The following is a 12,122-nucleotide window of genomic DNA, read 5'->3' on the forward strand; positions in this document are numbered from 1 at the left end:
ATGAGCGTTCGGCCCGCGGGCCAGTCCACGTGAGCTCGTGTCGGTGCGGACCGAAAGTAAAATTTCTTGACCGTGACAGACCCGCGGCCCACGTAGCGGACAACAAGCCGGGCCTTGAGCGAACTCGTGCCGGGAGCGGGCCGGCCCGGCCCATGCCCACCTCTACGGAGTAGGAGACCATACTAATCAAAAGTGTAGAAACAACGAGTAAGCTGGAGTAAAATATAGTAGAAAAAGATTAAAAAAAACGGGAAAAACCCGTTTCGTAAAGGCAATCCCCCAAACTCATCGACTCTCAAGTCTCAAATCCTGATTTCTCTCTCCATTATTATCCGTCTTTTCAATATTCGAGGTTTCAAGTTTCAGGTTTCTTTTTCATCTAAAATCGAAACGCAAAAGTTTCGATCTTTCTTCAAATAATTAATCCCCTTTTCTTCCTACACTCTCAGGTAATATAATCAATCCTCCACTCAATCTTATCTTTCTTTTACCTCTTTTTTATCCATGTGTTTGGGAACTTCATCTCACTCTTCATTTACAGATTTTATTCAACTATATACTATACTCTTATTTGTATATTAATACTTTAGCATATGATCATGTTAGAAATTATTTAAATCCAAGATGATAAGTTTATGATTAAGATTTGGTGATTTGGGTGATTTTGACTTTGCGTTTTTGGAAGTGTACAAATGTTTGAATTAGATTTCTGTGGGGGTTATGGGTTGTGAAGATTATAGTAGGTTGAAGAACTTTTTATGCACTTTGAAGGATTTGAATTGTTGCAACTTGAATGATGAAATATCATGGATATATAAGTATTACCATTACAACAAATATGGGAAATAGTTTCTCTACTAGTCTAGTTGTGGTTGTTGACTTGTTTTTGTTGTTACATATGGCTGCCTAGTTGATCCCCTAGATTTACCAAGGAAAACGTATCTGAAATCAGCGAGGGTATATTAAATAAATACGACTGTATATTAAGTACCTAGTGTTGTATATGTATATGTGATTATCTTTATAGTGAAGATAAGAGAATTCCTTATTTATAGGCTTGATATCCTATCCTAAATGCCACTTGATTTGCAAATTTCGTTTATCCCTGATATTAACGGGGATTTTCTCGAATGAGAGCTCTTTTATCCTATGCAAAAAGAAGAGGAATCAATGCAAGGGTTTGGTTCATATGATTCTGGTAAAGTATGAGTTTAGAATGAGCAAAACTCATACCTAGTGTTTGTTTAATAAATTATATAGATTTAAAACCCATACCTCAAACTCATAAGGTATAGGATTTAGAAACTCAATGGGGAGGTGGGTATGACTTATACCAATACCGAAAAAAATTTCATTTTGAAATAAAACCAAACACATGGTATTAGGTATCAACTTCCAAACTTATACCCCTTGGTTTCATTCCTAATTCTAAACTCATACCACTATATGAACTAAACGCTAGTGTGTTACATATTTAAGTAAAGCAATTAGTAAGTGGAATGGGAAAAGGAATGTTTGAATCTGCACATTGCAAGTAATAGGAATAGTAACCCGCTGGAAGTTCTTGCCTGGATTGATGTAGCTATTGTCCTAATATCAACACGGCTCAATAAGGAACTTGACTGATTTGGGTTAAATGGTAAACTGCTTGTTGCCAGACATGTGAGGATATCATGTACTCTAAAGCCCAAAGCAGTCATTCTGATGTTTGGGTCTGTAAAGTATGCTTTAACATATGGCTGGTGATGTAAGAGCTATGAGGGCAGGCAACATATGCAAGGAAATACCACTGAAGCCTTAGAAAAATCTTCAAAACTTGATGCTAATGAAGCCTTATTCTAGGGTTTTAAGAGATGTGTAAGGGAAGTTGAGACAGGAAATTGTTGTTCAGGATTCTGTTACTGACCCAAGGCATTCTAATTGCTAAATTACTGATTCATAAAAATTGCAGCTGTGTAGGATCTGTTGTTGAAAACAGTCGTGATAATTTCTATCTTGCGTATTTTCTGTCAAGTGCCAGTTTTGTCTTCTAAGTTTCTGCTAGAATCTGAAAACGTGTACTTGCTTAACTAGGAATTTAAAGCAGGATATGGGGTTTAAGTTGTGTCTTAACAGTGGGTTACGAACAACATATGATTATTTGTTTTTCATGCTTTATCTGACAGATTATGCCTGTTATTGCAAGAACATATACGATGTTCCCCAGGACGTTTCCTAGAATTCACCAGTTCAGTTTGTATTACTTTGTAGTGCAGTCTTGCCTTGTGATGCAAGCTGCTGTGGGTGCTGATGGTGAAGCAGATAGTTATTAAAAGATATCTCTTGATCTCTTTAATTAACTTATGTAAGTGTTCAACACAAATTGCATTAGTAATCCATGCCATTCAGGATCTCTAAATTTTATACTCATAGCTGACTAATTTTCTCCATGTTTCCAAATAAAATCATCAAAATTTGGACCTGACAACTTAACAGTAAAACCTTTTTAGTTAAAATGCTTTATTTGATGGTAATGGTTGTCATTCCATTTCCATTCCATGGTTTGAACCAAACACCTAATAAACTTAACCATTTTTGTTACCATTCCTCATCTCTATTTGTTTCCATTCCCTTTCCGTTCAATACTTTGAACCAAACGACCCCTAAAAGTTAAATCAGCTATGCTTTACAAATGAAAATTAGATAAGAAAGATGTTTAAACAAGCTCAATGAAAATATAAGAAAACTGTACAGCTTCAGGGTTAGGGACTTAGTGGTCATAACTTTAGTGATGGTATAGATAACCTGACAAAAAAATACCACATATGTTAGAAAGTTAATCTCAATTTCATAGTGCTCAAAGTCGATAATGTTTTCCCCCTCTTCATTATGGAGTGCATTGCGTATGTGGAAGTCATGTAGTTTATTTGAAATATATTACTTTCACTCTAAGAATTGAAGCATTGAACTTGCCTAATTGTAGATTTATATGGAATTTTCATAGCATGAATAAGTGAAGTTTATTGAAGTTTTGATTTGGTAAGATTGTTGGAGTAAATCTATTGGTAATATTCCTGTTAAATAACTGTCACTACATCATGTATTAGTAGCTGTTGTTTCAATATAACTGTGTATGTCTTCTGTGCAAAAGTTACCTTGCGTGATGTATCTATTGACAATTGAGAGAATGGTCCTTTTATTGAACAATATAATTTATAGTAGCCCGTTTGATGAATCAGTTTGCAGTATTGTAAATTGGCTGATCTTCAAAAGTATTATCTTCAAAATAGCTTGACCACATAATGAAGGTCTTTTGTTCATATGCGTACTAGACTATAATAATTAACGCTACATTCTTCCAACATCTTACCGAACTTAACTTATTTTTGTTGAACTTATTTTATTTTTGTTGAACTTAACTTCTTTTCGTTGAACTTAGCTTATCTTTGTTGGACTTTAACTTTATTTGTCACCCAAAAAAAATGAAGTTTTCTTTGTTGAACTTCAGTTATATTTGGTTAAACTTATCTTGGTTGAACTTAATCCATATTTTTTGCTATATTACAACTTATATTTGCTTAATCAAACTTATATTTGCTAAACCAAACTTTTGTTGAACTTAACTTATTTTTGCGGAAACTTTTTTCAGTAAGCTGAGAAGAACAGCGCAAGTGTATCAGATGTCGCCTAAACTGCTGTTCTTTGTAAACTTTCCAAACTCTATGTTCTATCTGTATAAGTATCTTGGTAAACATGTATGACTTATGGAGTCTTCTCAGGTGTCTATGTATGTCCAGCGTTTCCCACTTGCCTGAAATTATATCTATGAGTAAACATGCCTTCTGAATCTGATAAATGGGGTTGGAAACATGTTAGTGTGTTTGGTGGATTTGATAAAGGTAGTGGTACAAAAAGGTGGAAATGCAACCATTGTAGCCTAAGATACAACGGGTCCTACTCACGTGTGAGGGCCCATCTTCTTGGATTCACTGGTGTTGGTGTGAAAAGTTGCCCAGCAATAGACAAGTCTGTTAGAGAAGAATTTCGGTTATTAGAAGAGGAACGCCTTCAGAGGAAGAAGAAAAAGAATCCTCCTTGTGCAAAGATTGGTAAGCGCATGAAGAATTGCCAATTGAATTTCGCTAGCCCTATTAGAACTCTTGCTAAAGAAGATGTAGATGAGATGGTAGCCAGATTCTTTTATGCCGATGGATTGAACATGAACGTAGTGAACTCCCCATACTTCCGAGAAATGATCAGAGCACTAGCGGCTTTTGGCCCTGGATATGAACCCCCCTCAAAAAACATGTTGTCTGATACTTTTCTTAGCAAAGAAAAAGCAAAGCTGGAAAAAGCCATCACCTTAGTTAGGGAGTCCTGGCCACACACGGGATGCACAATAATATGTGTCAATCGTCTAGATGGATCACTTGGATGCTTTTGTATTAACTTCTTCATTTCAAGCCCCAGGGGAGTTATGTTTCTGAAATCAATTGATATAAATGAAGGGGATGAAGCTGATGATATGTTTATCAATGTTCTTAGTGATGCGATACTAGAAATCGGACCCAGAAATGTTATTCAAATCATAACTCATCTCGGCCAGGCAAGCAGTGCTTTTGAATCTGTTATATTATCAAAGTTCCCTCATGTATTTTGGTCCCATTGCACTTCACATTCTATCCATCTGCTGATGGAAGAGATTGCTGAACTCGACTGGATGAAATCCGTGGTGTTGTGTGCTAGAGGGATTGAACAAGTCATTTCATCTTACCAGCGATATTCTTCCTGTGTTGTATACAATTCGATGGAGATTTCGGATACGCTTTCAATGAAGTTTGCACCTTCGTTTTGTTTAGTCGAAAGAATTTTTCAGATGAAGCAAGAATTACAAGAAATAGTTGTAAGCAATGAGTGGAAGCAATGGATGCTCACTGCTACTTGTGATGTCATCAACACAGAAGCCACTGTGTTAGGAGATGAGTTCTGGTCTCGGGCCCAGTTGATGTTGCAGCTCTGTGAACCTTTTGTTCGACTACTTGCTACGTTCAACATCGACAAATCTGTCATGGGCGATGTTTACAACTGGCGGGTTCAGTCACTTGAAGCTGTGAGGAGCAGGGGCATTGATGACATTGCTCTTAGTCAAATGGAGTTGCTGATAGAGAGTAGATGGGATATGCTATTTTCCCCTCTTCATGCAGCCGGGTATTTGCTGAACCCTAGATATTTTGGGAGAGGTCAGAGCAAGGACAAAACTGTTATGCGAGGATGGAAAGCCACTCTAGAAAGATATGAGCATGAGAGTACTGCAAGACGTTTACTTAGAGAACAGCTCAGTATGTACTGGAGATTGGAGGGATCATTTGGAGAGGAAGATGCTGTGGAATGTAGAGATAAGATGGATGGAGTTGCATGGTGGGAAAATTTTGGGTTTGAGACACCACACTTGCAGACTTTAGCTATAAAGGTGCTGAGCCAGGTTTCTAGTGTCTCGTTGTGCAGAGAAAGCGGACAGTGTGATAGTCTTCCATGTCGAGAAACTGTGAAAAAGATGGGGGTCGAAAGAGTAGAGGATCTTGCATTTGTGAGAAACAATCTTGGCCTTCTGAGCCTAAAAAATGGGAGTATAAACTATATATCTATTCCTCGAAGTGGGAACTCGTGCTGTATGACTGGATGTTCATAGCATTAGCAGCGATCTGTTTCTTGAATTGAAGCCGAATATTGCATGACTTGGACATGGATATCAATCTATAGAACACTTTAGAGGTCTATAATGTGCAGCTAACTATAGAGCTCCCCTCACAGAAGGGCTGTGCTTCTTGCAGGTCGGGGAAACAGATGGCTATAACTTACCATTGCCATCTCCTTTGTATTCTTTTTACCGCTTGTTTGGTAGGTTCTATCTAATGATGGCAATGGAAATGAATTATATGTATATGCAAGCAAAATCCCTTCAAAAAAGTCCATTGTCAATACCTTATTTAACGTGGTAATGGATGGAATGAAATTTTTTGAAGAAAAATACGTGTTTTAGGATGGAGTTTCATTACCATAAATATTGGTATTGACTAAACTACACTAAAGATACATTACTATTACCGCCGAGACTGCTAGCAAACAGGCCATTAGTCTACTAAGTAAACTGTATGACTTGTAAGATGTCACTGGATATATCATGAAGGCATGTGATAACATGTTTGATACTTTTTTTTTTTAGGAAAGACGGCATGTTTAATACTTTAAGGCCTTGTTTGGTTGACATCCAATTGCCTAAGAATTGTAAGTTCCTAGGAAGTGCAAGTATAAGAAGATGTTTGTTTAACTAGAGCATAGAAAGTGGAACTTCCTAGGAAGTTCTACTTCCCACACAATGGGGGAAGTTGCTTACCTAGTTCCCCCTAGGTAAGTGCCACTTCCCATGGGAATTCTATCTTCCCAGAGCCTACCAAACAATTTTGCTTACTTCCTAGGAAGTGAAATTTCATGGGAAGTGAAAAATCAAGGGAAGATCAAATTCCCAAGTGCAACCAAACGATATTGTTGTATTTGCTGCTGATGGGCTGCTTATGTTGTTCAGCTTTTCTTTTTATCAGTACATTTATTTTGTGGGGGCAGCGCTTTGTCCTACAGCAACATTTGAGGTGCTTTCTTCAAACAAGGGTTATGATCGCTGAACTTGTCTGAAATCTGGAAGAAGTTTGAGATGTCGTGCATGCCTGATGAGCCATAGACTCATTTCATGCAATAACACACACTGATTTTAAAAGCTGTGAGGCTCAGCTAGACATTGAACTTACGTAAAAAAAAAAATTGTTCAAGGGTAATTTTATGTGCTGGAGAACTAAAATGGTAACAACTTGTTCAAGGACAATTTTGTAATTTTGTATGCTAAAAAGCTAAAATGGTATCAAGTTAGAGTTAAATTACTACAAGTTAACCTTCACTTTTTGCCAACAGGCAATTTTCACCTAATATATTACTACTATTTTATAAGAATTTTATAAAGAGTTGCTATTATGAAAATAGATGTTTAAATGAATCAAACATCTTATAAGCTATTCTCTTTTATAATTTAGTCTAAATTTACTGGCCAATGGTATCACAAATAGTGCAAAAAATCTGACTGTAGCGATAAAAAAAAAAGGATCAAGCATCATACTAGTTGTCAAGTCATACTTGCTCTACTTGTACTTTTTATTACAATGTTGGCACTTGATTTGCAAAACTAATCATGGTGATTAAGTGCTTTCTCCTTATGTAACCTTTTAGTTGAGTAAAAGCTTTTGTGGGAAGTCATTATACTGATACATATATTTGGTGTATGTGGGCTACACATATATTGAATATATTACTATTAAAATGTATATCTTTTATATGTGTTGATACTAAAATGTATATTGTTACTAAAAAATAATTATAAACTAAAAATGTTTCGACATATAATTTTGTTTTAATGAATTATTCTTTATCTTTGTTTAAAAAACATGTTTTGCAATATTTTTAGTAACAATACATATTAGTAGTAATTTAGTAATACATACACCCAGTGTATGTGTGGCCCATATATAATCAGTGTCTGTGTAGCCTTTACGCATTGTACTCATAAACATACAATCAATCAGAGTGAGGATAACCTAGTAGTTAGAGCTTTTCTATCGATTCTAAGAGGTGTTGGAATCGATTCTCACCATATACAAATCGGGATCCCCCTTATTTCCCCCAACTTGTCAAGGTTTCTCCTTATCAAAAACAAATTAAAAATTAAACATCCAATTAATATCTATCATTTCCCGTGAATTTGATGGAGGTATATCTAATTCCATCATATTATGTCTAAACTGTTTCTTTTATTATATTTAGAGTTTCAAAACATTGAACCTTGTATTTTAAATTGATGATTTGAAACAATCGAATTTATAATTGTGTCAAATATATTATCCACCGTTGTAGTTTAATTTATATATGAGACACAAAATTCTTAAATCAAATGGTTGCACAATCTTAAATAAGTTGCTTATATAGTATTAACCCAATTAAGGTACAGAATCACCCATTACCTGAAAGTAACTCATTTTGATTAAAAAAATTGGCTCATTTTAACTTAAATAATAACCAATTTTGACTTAAAATGAAGTGGTTTCACTATAAATTTAATGAGCACTCGATGCACATAGTACTAATTGTATACTTACGCTATTTTTTAATACGTACAACATGTTGAATTTCACACATGCCAATACACTATTTTGACTGTTAATATCTTTGACTTTCAATCAATAAAACTTAAAAAAAGTGATATTCTGAAAATTCATTATGAGACTAATCCAACAACATATTATATGATAATATTTTTAGTTATATTATTGTATATTAGGATTGAAATGCAGCCAAAGTTAGAATTTGAATAATGGGAGTTTCCAATAGTTAAAGTCTTGTGTGTGGACTTGTCCACACTACTGTAGCTCAAAAGGTCATGTGTGTCAAAAAATGTACGTGAGATACATAATGAGCCCTATTTTGACATAACGATCTTTTTTATAACATATATTCAAGCGGTATATGCATGTGCCTGGTTCACAAATCACAATCTTTTAAAAAATGGTCACTATATTTTAAACAAGGGTCAATATGGTAACAATAAGGATTACTTATGGGTAGGTATATAACAGTGACTTTATTTTGTGAAAAGTAAATATAACAAGGAATAATTATATGTTAACAAAGTCACAAAGGTGACTATGTCTTAATAGATACTTTAATTATGAGCTTAGACTTTATAGTATACTCCTTACATTTCTTTTCAATTTACACACTTTTTTTTTAATTTCTGTTTTTTTAATCTACACAACGTCATCTTTTTCTATTCTTGATAACATGTCTCATCTACTTTCTCCTCTTTTTCACCCATTCCATCCACTTTTTAAAATTTTGATCCACTTTTTAGTTAATTGATCTCATTTTTCGCAAATTAGCATCCTACACCTTGCCCATGTGGTTGGCTTTTGGCAGTATTTTTGAAAGTGAACCAGCTTTTTCTCTCTATCACCTGAAACAATTTTTTTAATGTACAAATGCATATGGTTTGGTGTACAATAATATACGAGTGTACATTTGCGGATTTTCAGTGATCAAAGTAATGACCATCAATGTACATTGTGATTTATTGAATTTCGATATGAGACTGTAATTGTACATATTCAATTTCATTAGTGAACAAACATGAACACACCAGTGTACAAAGATTGGAAATTACTCACTTGACATATTTCGGTATGGGACTGTAATTGTACATATTGAATTTCATTAGTGAACAAACATCAACACATCTAGTGTACAAAGATTGCAAATTACTCACTTGACATCAGCTTCAGGAATTGGGTTACTTTCAGCTGGGGGGCTGTCATTGTACATTTTGATTTTGTTAATGAACAACCACGAAGCCAAGAATGTACAAGGAGGTTGAGTGTGGAAAAGAGAGAAGTGGTGAACAGTATATGGTGGGAAATGATGGCGGTTGATATCAAATCAGTTATTAAATGGTGAACAGTAACTATCAAATCAGTTACTTTTTGAATTTTCGACATGTACACTAAATGTAATGGGAATGTACATTGGCTGTCAAATCAATTACTTTTTGCATGTTGGAGCTGGTGTGTCATTATTCTTGCCTTGCGTTTTGGAGCTGGTGTAGGATGCTCATCCTACACCTCATACCACCATCTACTAATTGTTCATTTTTTAGTTTTTTCTCCACCCTTTCAGTTTCTCTCTAATACTTTTTTACTTCCTACTCGGTTCTCCCCCAAAGTAAACTAAAAAGAAAGGGTGTATGTTAGAAAAGGTCGATATGTTAAAAAAAAATGGTGACTATAATTTAAATAGGGATGATTATATGTTTCATATGCAATTTTTAACACGCGTAATTTTCTGATCTATAATAATAATACCGTGGATGAGGTCCACACAAATCTTTTTCTTTCCAATATTACTACTTTATTAGGAACCGTGATGGTATAAAATGTTACATTTTTTCAGTTGGGTTATTTACATAGTTCTGAAGAGTTACAGAGTTGTTGTCTTGCTGAGTATAAATTGTTAAGTCCTACAGTCATACCTCCATCTAAATTCATTAGATGGAGATCATATGTTTAAATAGCACGTGCCTTGAGATTGGAGTTATATTGTTTGACTTCTCATATAACAACTCTTTTTCTTATCTGAGTATTACCTATCCTTGAAATTAGAGAAATGATTTATACTTTTATCACAAATTATTTTAGTAGATGATCTAGTTTTAACATCAAATCAGACAAAATCTAAGCTTACATTCTCCTAACACGTTTATTTCATCTCATCAAAAGAAAAACTAGGTTTTTATAATTGTGGAAGCCAGATGATTATTACTTTTTAAATAATTAAATAGAGGAAACAAAAAAAAAAAAAGACAATGAGTAGAATTTTTGTTACCCGAGAGGACATGACCTTCTAACTACTCAAACTTTTTAACAAGTCGTTAACTTGTCCACCAAGTCAATAGTCTCTTTTATGTTTATAAAGGCCTCGTCTAATATACAAATAAAATATTTGCATGGGTCTAACTAAAAAATTATGAGTTGTGGCGGTGGACTGCAAAAGGCCAGACCCCTAGCAGCCCCCATGTGGCGTTCCCCATGCATCTCACTAACTCACTTTTACCCACCATAATTCTTAGACATCTCGCACCAACCTTGTCATCCCTTCTCTTCTTCTTCCTTTGTTTTTGTTTTAATCTCGAACTACAACAAACAAATCTAAAGATAGTACGGATTACAGAATAGATTAAACTAGTCACTAATAGATTGAAGAATGTGATTATTGAATGCATCGAGTTGGTCACTAAATAGATTAAACTAGTCATATTATATTCACAAAGATGGTCCATTTTCTTCTTAATATTAAGTTTGGACTATTGGTTAATTCTAACTAAAAAGTAGAGGTTTCTTACAAGACCAACTATACTTCTATATTATCAACAACTTCATCTTATATGATTAGTGCGAGTCTTGTACATAATGAGTAAGGTATTTTTCATGATTCAAATTTGTTGTTTTAAACATTTACCTCTTAGTGGTAAAGAAAACTTGTGAAAATCATATTACATTATAACTTGGAAGAAATGGGACAATTAATATTAAAAAATAATCCAAAATCAAATGATCTTTGATAGTTTGGTTGGATAAGGGGCTCTGGATATTGAAGCGAAATGAAAGTGTCATTTATCTTTCCATTGAAGAAATTATGTCTTCGACTTTATTGCAATTAGTAAATATAATATGAACCATATTATGGAGACAATAGTTTATTTTGTTGGGTTGTCTTTACATCTTGCTAGAAAATGCTAGAGATCTTTGGGTTGGTAAATAATAAACCCAAAGCTCACTTATATGGATCCTATAAGGTCACACATTAAATTGGAATCAATAAAAGAAAAACCTAGAGCCCATAAAGAACCTTAGGGTTGCTGGCCAAGAGGGAGAAAAGGGTAAGATTGCTTAACCTAATTATTCCTATAATTAGTCAAGTAATCAGAAAATAAAAGATATAGTATCTCTAAATATTTTCTATTTCCTCTCTCTCTCTCTCAAAGTCACGTAATATTTACTATAAGGAAAGAAAAGTTCTTCTTCCTTCCAACTGCATTAGTGGAGTGTTGATCCGTATTGGTGGACCAAGTAGAGGAATCACATATGAGATTCTTTATCCGAGATCTTGACGAGCATTTGTGGAATTCATGTATCAATCAAAGGTTATTTCTAATATATTATGTGATCCTTAATTGTATATGCATGAGATCCTGTTTTAAATGCTTATAAATTAGTATCATAAAAATTTCCAGTACTTATAATCCTATAATGGTATCATAGTAGCCCCTTGCATATAGTTTTCTGGTCATTATAATATGATCTATTTTGATGTGTTTCATGGCTAATTTTAATATGATTAAGGGGAGGAATTGAATCATGGTTTGAATTATTTAATTGGAATGAATTAAATAGATATTTAATTTGCTTAATTTCTCAATCAATGGCCAAAAATTTTGAAAATTTGAACCCTAATTTTCGAAATTCAAAATTTGAATTTTAGATCTCTAATTTAGA

At 34.2% G+C, this 12,122-nt stretch overlaps 1 protein-coding gene across 3 annotated transcripts; it reads left to right on the top strand.

The window, feature by feature from the left end:
• Positions 1 to 233: 233 nt before the first annotated feature.
• Positions 234 to 5,920, top strand: LOC104903620 (hypothetical protein). Of its 3 annotated transcripts, none has more exons than XM_010691688.4 (3): positions 234 to 449; positions 3,629 to 3,683; positions 3,759 to 5,920. In XM_010691688.4, the coding sequence occupies exon 3, from the start codon at positions 3,815 to 3,817 to the stop codon at positions 5,666 to 5,668; it is 1,854 nt and encodes a 617-aa protein (XP_010689990.2). In that variant the 5' UTR covers positions 234 to 449; positions 3,629 to 3,683; positions 3,759 to 3,814; the 3' UTR covers positions 5,669 to 5,920. The 3 variants fall into 3 exon arrangements, with proteins under 3 accessions (XP_010689990.2, XP_057247717.1, XP_048491838.1); XM_048635881.2 differs by lacking the exon at positions 234 to 449 and adding an exon at positions 2,330 to 2,344; XM_057391734.1 differs by lacking the exon at positions 3,629 to 3,683.
• Positions 5,921 to 12,122: the final 6,202 nt, after the last annotated feature.

The sequence above is a fragment of the Beta vulgaris genome, chromosome 9, assembly GCF_026745355.1.
Source record: "Beta vulgaris subsp. vulgaris cultivar EL10 chromosome 9, EL10.2, whole genome shotgun sequence".
NCBI classification, from domain to species: Eukaryota; Viridiplantae; Streptophyta; class Magnoliopsida; order Caryophyllales; family Amaranthaceae; genus Beta; species Beta vulgaris.

Coding starts and splice junctions, on each gene's coding strand:
- LOC104903620 (XM_010691688.4), top strand. CDS start 3,815: ATGCCTTCTGAATCTGATAAATGGGGTTGGAAACATGTTAGTGTGTTT.